This window comes from Mytilus galloprovincialis, chromosome 7, assembly GCF_965363235.1.
Source record: "Mytilus galloprovincialis chromosome 7, xbMytGall1.hap1.1, whole genome shotgun sequence".
NCBI lineage: Eukaryota > Metazoa > Mollusca > Bivalvia > Mytilida > Mytilidae > Mytilus > Mytilus galloprovincialis.
Window position 1 is genome coordinate 12,721,496 of NC_134844.1, and position 16,532 is coordinate 12,738,027.

At 31.5% G+C, this 16,532-nt stretch overlaps 1 protein-coding gene across 1 annotated transcript in view; it reads left to right on the forward strand.

The window, feature by feature from the left end:
- Positions 1–11,107, forward strand: part of LOC143084129 (uncharacterized) — a 50,293-nt gene extending 39,186 nt beyond the window's left edge. Inside the window, exons 19-22 of the mRNA XM_076260537.1 lie at positions 7,484–7,559; positions 9,069–9,106; positions 10,144–10,269; positions 10,951–11,107. Of these exons, the coding sequence (XP_076116652.1) occupies positions 7,484–7,559; positions 9,069–9,106; positions 10,144–10,269; positions 10,951–11,082 (372 nt within the window). The 3' untranslated portion in view covers positions 11,083–11,107. The remainder of the gene's footprint in view (positions 1–7,483; positions 7,560–9,068; positions 9,107–10,143; positions 10,270–10,950) is intronic.
- Positions 11,108–16,532: the final 5,425 nt, after the last annotated feature.

Below are 16,532 nucleotides of genomic sequence, written 5' to 3' on the forward strand. Positions count from 1 at the left end.
GCCTTAAATAAGTAAAACAAAACGAGACATACAGATGGGTGCGGTCCTAACCTTGACAAAAGTTAACTTAGAGTTAACTTGTTGACTGCTTTTTAAGTTAACTTTAGAATTTTTAAGCAGACCAGCAAGTTAACTTCGTCTACAGTGGACCAGACCTACGGTCCGCTTTTTTATGACTGCTGCAGACCTATCGACAGGTCTGTTCCAGACCAGACCTGTGGACAAGTCTGCTTTTGACCAGTCCTGAGGACAGGTCTGCCCCAGACCAGACCTGTGGACAGGTCTGCTCCTGACCAGACCTGTGGACAGGTCTGCTTCTGACAGACCTGTGGACAGGTCTGCTTCTGACCAGACCTGTGGACAGGTCTGCTTCTGACCAGACCTGTGGACAAGTCTGCTATTGACCAGACCTGGGGACATGTCTGCTTATGAAATGTTATCGTTTTTGCGACTTTTCATATCAGACTTGAGCTTTATTAAAATATGTATAAACAACATTCGCATTGTTCTTCCCAAGAAGGCCTCTGATAGCAAATATATTTCTTTACTCGCTATACTCTAGTAGACATTATTCATAACAACACAATTCTTTCTTTTTTTTATTTAATATATTCTTATAAACATTAGTCAATTACATAGATCGAGCTATCATATTTTTTTAATTAGAAGGCGGTTAGAAATTAGGGTTATCCAACGCATCGGAACAACATTCGTATATCATGGGATATCAACATCTTTGTCGACGTTACTTCGTTCCCCGTTTTTTACCTGTCCCTTCTTAATTTTTACTTTACGCATTTATACATGCATGGATATTTCATTGTTATTCTACTTGTTTGGATTGGATTTACTATTCTTTTTCCGCAGAATATTCTAACGAAAATTGTACAGTTGTACAGTGTCCGGATATGTATGATGTGGTAAAACTACCAACAATCTCGTCAAATTCGTCAGATTTATCGAGAAATTTGTGCACATGAATGAAATAGTCACTTGACGTTTAACTACAAACAAAATCAATCAACCGACATAATAGATTAACAGTATACTATTACCAGAAGATAACCTCAAATACATTTTTTATTAAAAAGCACAAATGAATTCAGACATGTCAGTGTTGGTACATGTATTTGGATGGTGCGGCCTAATAGTTTCGTTTTACACACCCTAGTGACTGTTCAATATTAAGAATAGAGATGAAACGCTGACATTCTCAATGTATGCGGGAAAAAAATTGCATGAATTGTTTTCCTTATTGCTTACATTTGCCGTCCTACTAACATGTTCACATGAGTGCCAGGAGAAGACATAATTAGGCGCCATCCCAACAGCGGTCATTTATTTTATACATTGAATCCAGACATCAAAAATATGGCTGATTTACTATGCGGATATATATAGATTTTTAAATTAAAGTGCACATACATGTGACATATGCAGGTCAGTTTTTGGTCGATGCAGTCAAATAATTTTGTTGTATAAGTCAGCATGAGGTATCAAATCTACTGAAATTTTGTTACGTATCAATATTTTGAATAAAAGGAGGACATGCTGACATCCAAAATTAATGCGAAAAAAAATTTGTTGTTATTATATTGCAATATTACTGTCCATTGTATTATACATCATTTACATTGAATCCTGACATAAAAAATATGGCTTATTTACTATGCGGGTATACATGGTATATAGATTTACAAATTAAAGTGCACATATGGTCAGTTTGGTTAATGCGGTCAAATCATTTTGTTGTACAAGTCAGCATGAGCCTGATGAGGTATCAAAACTACGGAAATTTTGTTACATATCAATATTTTGAATAAAAGGAGGACATGCTGGCACCCTAAATTTATGCGAACAAAAATTTGTTGTTCATGTTGTTATTGTATTGCAATATAGCTGTCCATTGTATTATACATTGAATCCTGACATGATGGCTGATTTACTATGCTGGTATATAGATTTACAAATTAGAATGCATATATGGTCAGTTTTGGTCTTGGTCAATGCGGTCAAATTATTTCATTGTACAAGTCAGCATGAGGTATCAAAACTATTGAAATTTTGTTACGTATCAATATTTTGAATATAAGGAGGACATGCTGGCACCCTAAATTTATGCGAAACAAAAATTTGTTGTTATTGTATTGCAATATTGCAATCCATTGTATTATACATTGAATTCTGACATAAAACATATGGCTGAATTACTATGCGGGTATATATGGTATATAGATTTACAAATTTAAGTGCACATATGGTCAGTTTTGGTGGAAGCGGTCAAAATATTTTGTTGTACAAGTCAGCATGAGGTATCAAAACACTGTAATTTTGATACGTATCAATATTTTGAATAAAAGGAGGACATTCTAGCACCCTAAATGTATGCGAACACAAATTTGTTGTTATTGTATTGCAATATTGCTGTCCATTGTATTGTACATTGAATCCTAACACAAAAAATATGGCTGATTTACTATACAGGTATATTACTTTACAAATTAAGGTGTACATATGGTCAGTTTTAGTTGACGCGGTCAAATAATTTTGTTGTACAAGTCAGCATGGTCAGCATGAGGTATCAAAACTACTGAAATTTTGTTACGTATCAATATTTTGAATTAAAGGAGGACAAGCTGGCACCCTAAATTTATGCAAACAAGAATTTGTTGTTATTGTATTGCAATATTGCTGTCCATTGTATTATACATTGAATCCTGACATAAAAAAATATGGCTGATTTACTATGCGGGTATATAGATTTACAAATTAAAGTGCACATACATGTATGGTCAGTTTAAGTTGATGCAGTCAAATAATTTTGTTGGACAAGTCAGCATGAGATATCAAAACTACTGTAATTTTGTTACGTATTAATAATTTGAATAAAAGGATGACATGCTGTCACCCTTAATTTATGCGAACAAAAATTTGTTGTTATTGTATTACAATATTGCTGTCCATTGTATTAAACATTGAATCCTGACATAAAAAATATGGCTGATTTACTATGCTGGTATATAGATTTACAAATTAAAGTGCACATATGGTCAGTTTTAGTTGATGCAGTCAAATAATTTTGTTGTACAAGTCAATATAAGGTATCAAAACTACTGAAATTTTGTTACGTATCAAAATTTTGAATAAAAGGAGGACATGAAGGCACCCTAAATTTATGCAAACAAAAATTTGAAAAAATTTGCTGATTTAGTATGCTGGTATATAGATTTATGAATAAAAGTGCTCACATGGTCAGTTTTGGTCAACACGGTCAAATAATTTTGTTGCACAAGTCAGCAAGAGGTATCAAAACTACTGAAATTTTGTTACGTATCAATATTTTGAATAAAAGGAGGACATAAAATGGCACCCTAAATTTATGCAAAAAAAAAATTGTTGTTATTGTATAGCAAAATTGCTGTCCATTGTAATATACATTGAATCCTGACATAACAAATATGGCTGATTTACTATGCTGGTATATAGATTTACAAATTAAAGTGCACATATGGTCAGTTTTAGTTGATGCAGTCAAATAATTTTGTTGCACAAGTCTTCAAGAGGTATCAAAACTACGGAAATTTTGTTACGTATCAATATTTTGAATAAAAGGAGGACATATGCTGGCACCCTAAATTTATGCAAACAAAAATTGTTGTTATTGTATAGCAATATTGCTGTCCATTGTAATATACATTGAATCCTGACATAACAAATATGGCTGATTTACTATGCTGGTATATAGATTTACAAATTAAAGTGCACATATGGTCAGTTTTAGTTGATGCAGTCAAATAATTTTGTTGTACACATCAGCATGAGGTATCAAAACTACTGAAATTTTGTTACGTATCAAAATTTTGAATAACAGGAGGACATGAAGGCACCCTAAATTTATGCAAACAAAAATTTGAAAAAATTTGCTGATTTAGTATGCTGGTATATAGATTTATGAATAAAAGTGCTCACATGGTCAGTTTTGGTCAACACGGTCAAATAATTTTGTTGCACAAGTCAGCAAGAGGTATCAAAACTACTGAAATTTTGTTACGTATCAATATTTTGAATAAAAGGAGGACATATGCTGGCACCCTAAATTTATGCAAAAAAAAAATTGTTGTTATTGTATAGCAATATTGCTATCCATTGTAATATACATTGAATCCTGACATAACAAATATGGCTGATTTACTATGCTGGTATATAGATTTACAAATTAAAGTGCACATATGGTCAGTTTTAGTTGATGCAGTCATATAATTTTGTTGTACAAGTCAACATGAGGTATCAAATCTACTGAAATTTTGTTACGTATAAAAATTTTGAATAAAAGGAGGACATGCTGGCACCCTAAATTTATGCGAACAAAAATTTGAAAAAATATGCTGATTTACTATGCGGGTATATAGATTTATAAAAAAAGTGCACACATGGTCAGTTTTGGTCAACACGGTCAAATAATTTTGTTGCACAAGTCAGCAAGAGGTATCAAAACTACTGACATTTTGTTACATATCAATATTTTGAATAAAAGGAGGACATATGCTGGCACCCTAAATTTATGCAAAAAAAAATTTTTATTATTGTATAGCAATATTGCTGTCCATTGTAATATACATTGAATCCTGACATAACAAATATGGCTGATTTACTATGCTGGTATATAGATTTACAAATTAAAGTGCACATATGGTCAGTTTTAGTTGATGCAGTCATATAATTTTGTTGTACAAGTCAACATGAGGTATCAAAACTACTGAAATTTTGTTACGTATCAAAATTTTGAATAAAAGGAGGACATGAGGTATCAAAAATGTAACTAAATTTGTTTACGCATCAATATTTTGAATAAAAGGAGGACATGCTGTCACCCTAAATTTATGTGAAAAAAAATTTGTAGTCATGTGTTAAAATGATGCTTTCCTCTAAAATACTTCCTTTCATAGATATACATATAAATAAAGTGCAAATATGGTTGAATTTGATAGGTATTGGAATATATATTCAGTGCCCGTTATCATTGTAACCAAGATCGTTTTTTAATTTATAGATTGGAAGATCACAGATAAATTTGTGTTACAAGCAACGTTTTATGCGTACTTTATTTTCAAATATTTGTATTAAATCCTGTTTATGTCGGTTAAAAGCTCATTAGAGCTTATGTTTGTCTTATGTTTTATATATCATGCCGACTCTAAATAAAGCTTATTTATTTATTATTATGTTTATATAACGGAAGTATTAGTTTTACTTTATTTTCGATGTTTATACTACAAAACAAAGATATTAAAAAATATTTTTAAAAAATCGATGTAGAGCGGTTCTGGTTACAAGTTAACTTAGTGTTGAGCAGACCAGTCAAAAGTTAACTTGGGAACAGGTCTGGTTTCGATCGGATTTGTCAAAGCAAAAGTTAACTTATGTTAACTTTGTGGCAGGACTGGTCTCGAAGTTAACTTATGTTAACTTTATGGCAGGACTGGTTTCGAAGTTAACTTATGTTAACTTTACGGCAGGACTGGTTCGAAGTTAACTTATCATTTAGCGGACCTGTTTCCAAGTTAACTTTTTGGCAGATATAAAAACAGTCCTAGGACCAAGTCCGCTTATCAAGTTAACTAGATTTTGGTCCTAGGACTGGTCAGAGCAGTCCTAAATCCGGTCACAGGTTAACTTTGACCAGTCCAAATAAATGGTTATCAAGTTAACTTGCTGTACAGGTTAGGACTGCACCCATCTGTAGGTATGCTGTTTCCGGCGTCCATAATATATTAGTTTGGAATTGCACTGTAGGTCTAGTTTATGGTGAACCACAATAAGTAGGTCAATCGTAATTGGTAGGCAGTTATATTAGTATTGACATATCTCATTCCCATGGATATGATGTTGCCCTGTCCCCTAAGTCATGGTGCACGTATATTGACTGAAACCTGTGTTTAGTTAACATGTATTAGTTTGTGATTAAGTCAGTTCAAAGAGAACCATTAGTGGTATGCCAATGTTGATTTGTATGCAGATATATAAACATGAGCACTTCCTTTTTCCATGTAGAATATTAAGCTCCATCCGCGCAGTAATGATCTATTGACTTCAAAAATTTTGCTTAGGTTACATGTTTTTTGTTTGTGATTATATAAGTTTAAGATGAACTGCTTATGTTAAGTCAATGATAGTTGGTATGCAAATTTATTATATGTATATAATTGACATTTGCCAGTATCGTTACCATGTTGAATATATAGCCCAAACTCCTTTTCATGGTTCATTGACTTTGAAACTTTACCATAGTTTACAAGTTAATGTGTGTGGTCGGGTTTGTTTAAGGAGAATGACTTATAATAAGTCAGTGATAATTGGTATGCAGTTGTATAAACTTTGTCACATCACATTAACATTGATATTGTTCAGTCATGTGTTCATTGACTTTACATATATCCATAATTCACCCGTTAAAGTATTAATATTTTAGTTTCAACATTTGCATTATAAAAATTACAAAACAGCGGGACATATCTCTGTGATAACAGTTAGATGACATCAAACACTTGTATTACCAGACATGTATGTTAACAAATAGTTTATAGATCATTGTTAACATAACAGAGTATGCATACACAGAAGGCATTTTTAAGTAGTAAGTTGTCCGAAATTTGACTTCATTCAGTATTGACGAGTATCTTTAAGGAACGACAAATGTTATCAGAATTCAAACATTATACGTCTAAGTATGTGCAAAAATAGTAAAGATCATATACATTTGTATAAAAAATACTACAGAAAAGATCAAAACTTACATGCATGTTGTAAGCTGGTTATGTATGGAGCCGTTACAAATATGCTTTGTTTTGTAGATTGTGTCATATCACATATTTATTTATTTAATTCTGTATTGAAGAAACATTAAATTATAGAATTAGTTTAAGATCAGTGAGATAATTGCTTTTAATATTTGATAACGAAATATGAAGTAAAATTGGGGGTCACGGGCTTTATTTTCAGAAAAAAATCAAAACACAAACAATTGAACTATCAAGCTCAATATAATTATCTCATTGACTTTTAAAAAAATTATTGTTTCTGAGAATTTCAAGTACACTTCTGAACGAAAGTTCAATCTTTAAATTTCAAGTTGAAGATGTCTCTTTAATACATCAAATGACACTTGGTAAAAAAAACTTAAACTTTAAATATGTTCGCAGCATTCCTAGGAATAATGCCGAGTGAAAGACAAATGATCCACCCTTAAAAACAACCCAAGATAAAACAAACAGTTACTGGATTTAGACGCATCACATATCACCTCAGATTTTTATCAAAAGGAAAAATCCAATTAAACATAAAATTAAAATTACTACCCTCATAATAATACAAGTATGTCAATTCGTAAATAATTAGACATAAACCTAACAACACTTTAATTTTTTTATCAGCAAAACTAATGCCCTCATAGTAGATGTTATTTATTTAAAATTCGTTATTCCAGTTCTTAGAAACCAATAGTGTGAAGGTGGACATGGCAACCAATGATTACGAAATAGTGCTGAAGGAAAACCAAACCGGTAATTTTTTCTCTGACAGATTAAGAGTACATTTTTTTATAACAAAAATAAATCGTAGTTTCTCTTGCATCAATTTTAGCATACATCTGAATCAACTGATGATTGAAAAATGAATATGAAAAAGATATAATATCAGTTATTGCTTACTTTTACTAATCACTGTATAAGTATTCGGTAAAACGGGATGTTGGCGAGCAATGAACTTGCCAAATCCAAAATTCCTGAAACTTAAATGTTATTTATCCAATCACTATCAAAGAATAAAATGCCTATTCTTTTCAACAATATGTCAACAGAAACTATGTTCAATCGTACACATCATAATGAAATTTACGCAGATGTACGAGTGAGGTTACGCGCATTTCACCAATGAATTGACACGAATTACCACAAAAAAAAACACGTGACGTAGCGACAGTGTGAATTTATGTCATTGCTAAGCATAATTGAGTATTACTTCTCCTCTAATCTTATGTTAGTTATGAGGCAGTAGGAAAAAAAAACCCAGATTTTATCGATTGTTTAGTCTTATAAGGTTCTAATTTCGTTTTTAAAATGTACTTGAAATTAAGGCATTATCTGTGTACGTGTGTACATACCTCAAACATTTGTAAGTTTAGACATTAAAAGATACAACAAGGTTACATTATAATATTGAGGGAATCGCATGAATTCTAAAGGAGCGATACTGGGTAGGCCGACAAAACAGGAATTCGCAGTCATTGCAACGTTACATATTCAAATTGCATGGCAAAAACAAACAGATACATGTATAAAAACTCCTCCCTGAATTCACAAAAGACATACAGTATATATACTTTCAATTAGGTATGTATAACACAAACAGAGGAAACGAAACAGTAAATTCTGCTAACATGGTTAATATAATTATGTGTCACAATATTGCTATAATAATGATTTCTAAGTACCCATCTCTGTTTGATGGATTTTGTATGATTTGTCAGCATATGCTCATTTTTGGTTTAAATTTTCGTGTGCACTAGATTGTTTAATGTCATTTTTTTTCTCAATAAATAGGAAGACGTTTCTTAGATCCATAATTAATAAATGAGGAACATATTTTGTTATGCTGAAGATACCTGACTGTACATATTTCTTTCTAGTGAGACTTAACCAAAACATGTTTTGGTTTTGTTGTGATGTGCTCTTTAAGGTTTTTTTTTACATCAGAAGTATTGTCTATTGTCACGTAACCCATACATACAAATGTTATCTTCAAAAAAGCGATTTTTTTCCTCGGCAAGTTTGTCAGAAAATTCAAACATGTTCATTCAAGAAGTCAAGACTATAAATCAAAACAATTATTATGTTTTCGAAATTCTCTAAAATTATATATAATCTACATTATTACATAATCGTCTCTTCTAACAGTACAGTAGCGTAAGAACTTATAATTTGTATAACATAAATCATATAGTTTTGGAGTTGCACTGTTAATTGTTCAAATCTAATGCATATATACTGGTATTTATTTGCCATTGAATGTAGGTGTACCAAAAAAAGAAGCAAAGACTCTGTATATGAAGGTATGTTAACTATATGTCAAAGCATGCAATAAATAATTGCAAATCATTGCATTATAAATTCACTTCATACAAAATAAATTGATAAACATGTAGACGTCTGACAATATCCTACTTTCCGTTTAGGAATTGAATGTTTCTTGACACGATATATATACAAATGTTTAAATGTTGTATAATTTGATAAAATATGGTGTATATATAGACAATAACTGTTTGTTGTCTTTAAATATCAGCTGTATTTCTACGAGGCTAGGAAACAAGGTGTATGCGAACTTTTAGCGAGCTATTCCACCTGTTTTGAGCCGAGTACAAATACAGCTGATATTTGAAGACACTAAACAGGTATTGTCTTTATCCTGCAATTAATTCTGTATTTTATTTGTGTTTTGAAGACACAAAAACACATGTTTTGCATTTATTTTCGATTTAAAATCCCTTGAGGCCCGTGTAGTAATACGATAAAGAATCTCGAATGGTCAACAATAATACATCACTCTAGGTGAATGATAATCTATTTTAAGATAACAACTAATTTCAACAGTAAAAACAAATAACAAAACATTGTCCAATTTGAAACAGGGGTGTGCGAGTTGTCCTACGTTTCAGACTCGACATTCACTAAACATGCATGCTGAAATTGACATGGTTGCTTTTGTTACAAAATCATCTCATTCAAGTTTTGAAATGAATAGTTGTCATTCGTAAAAAAGACTGCTTTTCATTTATGTATGTTATCAGAAAATTGGTGTGATTTTTGTTGCTCTAACAAACAAACAGAGCGTATAAAAGTAATCGTTAATTCGCATTTAATACGACATTAGAATGCGTCTGCAATACACATTATGAGGTAACGCAGGTTTATACAACATTCAGTTACAGCATAGTGATATCTGTAGGGATGTATCTGTAAAGTAGAACACCCAATTGCAGGATAAACGTATATGTGTTCTTTGGTTTTAAAATTATTTTTGCTCGTTTTCTTTGTCTCTTCACTTGATGTTTGGCAATATTTCTACGTGTACTCTCTATTATTTTAGCAAAGTGTGGATGATATCTTCATATTTAGTAGTTTTCCTGACGATGGTAATGTTGAACAGTTCTGGAATATGATTATCAATCACCACATCGAAAATATAATTATGATTGTACTGAAAAGTGAAAAGGTACACATTTAGAATAATCGATCTTTGTTTAAGAATGGCGTTTTATTATAACCTGCCCGTTATTGTTTTGTACGCCTATTATGGCTTTAGTAGAAAGCTAAAAACGTAACTTTTTTTTATTCTTTCTGACTCTTTTTTGCTGTGAAAATTACAGATATGAACAACAATATATATTTTATTTTATTAGTAACATTACGAATCAATTTTTCCTGCATTTATATATACTTTGTAATTAATTCCATGGAATATTCACAAATGCAGCTGAGAACACGAATAATAGCGATATGAGTTGTAATCGACAACAGGAATTACAAGTTTCTCTTGTTTTACTCTGTAATATTTTATTTTATTAGTAACATTACGAATCAATTTTTCCTGCATTTATATATACGTTGTAATTAATTCCATGGAATATTCACAAATGCAGCTGAGAACACGAATAGTAGCGATACGAGTTGTAATCGACAACAGGAATTACAAGTTTCTCTTGTTTTACTCTGTAGAGTTGAATGTTGTATTCATTTTAGTTAAACGGATATGCAGTTTTTGATTAATTTTTTAAAGTTTCAACCAGTATTAAAAAAAAACACATAAAAACAACTGGTAATCTTAAACACGAACAAAATCGAACCATAAATATATATTTATCATAATGTATTCGTTGAGCACATTTTATTCTAGACTACTAGTTTTTGCCCCACTCACGAAGATGTTTTCAAAGTGGCAATGCTAGAAATAGAAATGCGTTCTGCTGAGAAAACAAATGACAACATATATATGCTACGGTTAATTTTACATGGCAAGGTAAGCTGAATAACTTGATCATTAATATTTTTACTGAAATGCATTTGCAAATCATTTGCATACTTGGTAATTAAAATTCGACACATTTAAACTAAAGTACCGTTATTTGGGACGGATGTCGTAGCATCTTAAACATGTTAAAGTAAAAAAAACTAAATGTTTTGTACAAAATCTTAGTAAATTTATGGACTGAAAAACTAAAGGTCATGTATCAAAACCTCGATGATATAAAGTATCATTTTTTAAAGATTTTCAAAACCTGTAAATGTATAAAGGTGCGTATTGTTATGCGTTTACTTTTCTACATTGGCTAGAGGGTAAAGGGGGGGTTGAGATCTCATAAACATGTTTAACCCCGCTGCAATTTTGCGCCTGTCCCAAGTCAGGAGCCTCTGGCCTTTGTTATTCTTGTATGATTTTTTATTTTAGTTTCTTGTGTATAATTCGGAGTTTAGTATGACGTCCATTATCACTGTACTAGTATACATATTTTAAGGTGCCAGCTGAAGGACACCTACGGATGCGGGAATTCTCGCTACATTGAAGACCCATTGGTGGCCTTCGGCTGTTGTCTGCTCTATGGTCGGGTTGTTGTCGCTTTGACACATTCCCGATTTCCTTTTTCAATTTTATTGTAAAATATAGACAGACGAAATTGCATGACAAAAAGGAGATCGAGTATGTCGCACGAGTGAGTGTGTCGTGAGATGATATCACTTACAATAACCGTCATACAAATTAAATTCGTGATGTTCATGCCTGGGAATAGGACAAAATTGAGAAACACATTACACAATTGAATTCAGAAAGATATCAATACAACTTAGTTATGAGAGCAGGGACAAATGATGCATTGTCGATAGCATTTTTGTTAACAGCAACTGTGATGAAACATGCAAATAAAAAGAAATAAAACAAATGCCTTCATGTTCCAGAAATCAAAAACAAAGCATCACGTGAAAATATTCAAAACAAATTGGGATGATTCTGATAAATACCCACCTATAGAAAGTATCTGTTCATTACTAGACAAAGTGAAAATAGAAGAGGGTCGACCAACTCTGATGACTGGCAGGTAAACAATACATCTAGTATGTCAAATATAAAATTACGCATGCGTCATATCAAAGAAATATGAAAAAATGAGTTATTTATCCGCCAAACGACTAACCATGACGGCATTGAAATATGATTAATATCAGAGAATGTTATTGTCAAAGGATGCAAATATGTTTTCAACATTAAAAAGGCAAATACTGCATATTTTGACTTGTGTTTGTGAAAAACAGACCCTGTTGTATCTGCTTTTTATTTGAAAATGACAGAATAAGTGTCTAATCACAACCTGACGTTTTGTAAACCGATACACGACCCTGACAAATGTTAACAAAAACGCTACACAATATTTAGGTAAAATCAACATGTTTAAGGTACATTGCAATTCTAATTTGTTTGTTTTCAAGTTCTCTAAATATCTTTACTAAGCAAACATTTTTTGTTCTTTTCAATTATCTCTGTGTAAATATTATAATTATTTGACTGATTACGACATATGTTTGTCCGGGGCAAATGAAGAAACGAAAGACAGATGTCCGTTCAGCATATGTGTGCCAAGCGTTAATTTATTTTGGGTATAGAATAAAAATATATAAAACGGAGAGCACTGATAATACCGCAATGTTTCTATAGTTATTGTTACTGGATAACACCATAAATTGTAGTTCAAATACGTTACATGCATACAGCGATTTAGTTTGACGTTCTACTATCGGACCACAGGAATACGCATATTTTCAAATTTATCTCCGCAATGTCTTCTGCTAAAAACTACATTCAAGAAAGGACAATGATATCAATATACAAATGCAATCTATAAGGGATGAAGTTATGAGCTTAGATAGAGCATGAACACGTACTGGGGATATATTTAGAAAGCTAACCAGTGCAATTTTGATGTTCCTGTTTAACTCAGAACTATTCAAGTGCTTCTCAAACTGTCTGACTTAAGGTAGATACATGTAGGGTGTCTTCCTCCATCTTGGATTTTGAAATACTAAGAAAAATCGGTCAAGATCTTTAATAGAATGAGCAAATTTTGAGAGTAGTAGGTAATGCATGAGTAAGAATTTTCATTTCAAAATAGAAAATGACATGTTTTATCATATTTATGGTTGTATTTTTCATAAAACAGAAATTTTTTTCCCAACTTTATCACATAAGAGGCAACTCAAATGTAAGGGCAGATACTTCAGATAAAGGTACTTTTACAATAGAATGTGTTAGGAATTTGCCTATTTTATTATGTAGCAAGAAAACGGGTCCGGTGACCCCATTTTTTTCTTTTTATTATCTGAAGCATACTATTTAAGCTATCTTCTCATATTTTATCTCAAAATTCTATGGTGTAGTTTTCATTTTATGACAGAAAACTGGGTTTTCCATGCATAATCTATACAAAATCTGCCAATTTTGAAAAACCTGTAGCGTGAAAATACGACCCGTGACCCATTCTTATTATTATTATTTTTTTAAAAAGCATAATATAAACTACATTTTGGAAAATTATTAAAACATTCTATGGATTATAATATCTACCTTAACTTCAAATCTTAAGAAAAAATAAACAGAATATACCACATGAATAGTTAATATCAAAACTACTATGTTTTCTTTTTCTTTTTATTTAATGCTTATAAGTAGCCCTGTGTCCAGATATATGTTACATTCAGTTGCTTTCACATACAAGTATACCCCATGCAGTTTCATTGGCACAATGTAAGCTGATAACATAATTGTTGTTTTAGATTTGTATGCTCGATGATATGCCGAAATATTTTGGTGATATAAAATCATTATTATCTTTCTTTTTAAATATATATATATTATAGCAAAGGGAAAAGATTTTCTGTTTGTGGTGCTGTCAGTTTGTGTCTACAATCCGTCGGAGCAATCGAAAGGGAGACAAAATTTTCGTTGATGGAATACGCAATATTACTTAAAAGAATTGATGACGACTTCATCAAAGTACTTGTAAGTTTTCTTCGAATAACCTAGTGGTAACGTAAGAGATTACATATACCACTCAAGAACAGAATGTTTCTTATCCAAGGTCTCTATTGGACCTTATCTGCCATTAAAATTGTAAGATAATGACTTAACATAAAACGCATTTAGTGAATCCACTGCATTTATCAATACACATAACAATATGGTTACACATTTAATAGATGCTTTTTGTGCTTTTTTGTTAAATATTTGTTTGTTTTGAGATTGTGACACAGTGATGACTGCTGTTCCCATATTGTGACTATTTTACCTGTTATGTCTGTTTTGTTCATGCATCGTTGTAAATATACTGGAATTTGATGCGACTGTCAAATTTGTGAGAGTTTTAGTGTTATAAAACCAGGTTCAATTCTCCATTTCTACATTTGAAAATGCCTGTACCAAGTAAGAAATATGACAGTTGTCGGGACTTTCCGTTTTGAATTTTCCTAGGAGGTCAGTATTTTTGTGATTTTACTTTTTACAAAAAATGGAAACAGTTATCAATCGTTAACAAATACAACCATAACAGATAAGTTTTTTTACAATATCAGGGGATTAATGTTTTCTGTAAGAGGACATACATATTGCTGTCACACTGAGTTGGCTTAGAATGAGTCTGAATTTATAAAATAATGACTTATACTTAAATAGTTATCAAAGGTACCAGGATTATAATTTAGTACGCCAGACGCGCGTTTCGTCTACATAAGACTCATCAGTGACGCTCATATCAAAATATTTATAAAGCCAAACAATTACAAAGTTGAAGAGCATTAAAACAATTTTTACAATTTGATATAGCACACATTTACTATTATAATTTTTTATTCTCCTCGGATTTTGTCAAATGTCTTATCGTTTGTAGTTGTAAATCTTATTGTTGTTCTGTTGTATTCCTGTGTTATGGTAGAGATCATTACTCATCCAGTTCATTTATTAGATTTTACTTTGGTTTAACTAAATGTATACGACACATTTGGTTTACAGTTTGATTTAGAAAACAATACCGACATAGCTAGATAATAAATTAATTATCTTATTAAAAATAAAGACAGTTATACAAAAGATTTCCGAATTACATTTTAATGTTGTGTTTCTGTTGTGTCGCAGTTCTCTTATATTTGATACGTTTCCCTCAGTTTTAGTTTGTAACCCGGATTTGTTGTTTCTCTATCGATTTATGAATTTCGAACAGCGGTATATTACTGTTGCGTTTCTTCCTAACAATGGGTTTATACTTAAAATGTCGAGGTTCCGTCATGTGTTTATACAGGGCATTCCTTGATTTGTGAAATGTTTTGCTCTAAACATCCAGCAATTAGAGGTTCTATCAGCTTTTGTTTCTTAGAATAACTTGCTTTTGACATTGCACTGCATCTTATATTCCCAAACGTTTTCACGATTATAAAAAGTGTTCAAACATTGATTAGATATCATAAAGTCTTAGCTTTCAAAAGTATACAAAAAAACGTTTAAGTTAAATAATATCAAATCCTTTTTGCTTGAGTAGATTTGATGGTGGTTGTGGTTTTAACTTTAGGTATCAATTGTATCTCAGCTGATTTATATGTGCATGTTTGCAGTAATATGTAGGTTCTAAGTTTTAGTGGATGTAAACTTTTCCACCATAACCATAATAATGATTTGTTCTTATTTTATTGCATGGTAATATCCCGACCGTTTTAACAGTTTTGTTTTTTATCTATTCCAGGATGATTATGAGTTTTGTTACAAAGTGTTGACACAGTACTTGGAGACAGTTCATACATATTCGTTTATCGAATAACTTGCCGACTCTATCTTTTTTTTTGTAGATATGGTTTTACAACATGCTGTTTGAGCCAAGACTCTAACCTTTATTGGTTTTCTTTTACAAATTGTGACTTGAATGGGGAGTTGTCTCATTGGCACACAAACTACATGTTTTTATATCAATTAAATCAATAGCTTTTACATATGAATAACTAGGATGGTGATTCATCGCTATTACTACGATAAACATGTAAACACAAACATAGTATATTTAACATCTCGCTTAGAATCCTGATCAAAGGTTTGATAGGGTCCGTCTTGAATTTGCAATGAGCTATGACTTCTGCTCCGTATTGAAAGTATCACTATAATTTTATATGAAGAACAGCAATAAAATAGATAATTTGTTGTTTTAGTCGTTTGTGTTTATTCCCAATTTTATTTTGTATATATATATATATATGTATATATGTTTTTTTTAATTATACAATGTATATATAGATTTTTCCATTGATACCAGTGGATTATCAGATTTATCCAATCGAGATACTTAAATTATCAATTTTAAAGTCCGAGCCTTGGCGAGGACTTTTAATTGATAATGTAACTATCGAGATTGTATAAATCCGATAATCCACGAGTAACTATAGAAGAGTCTG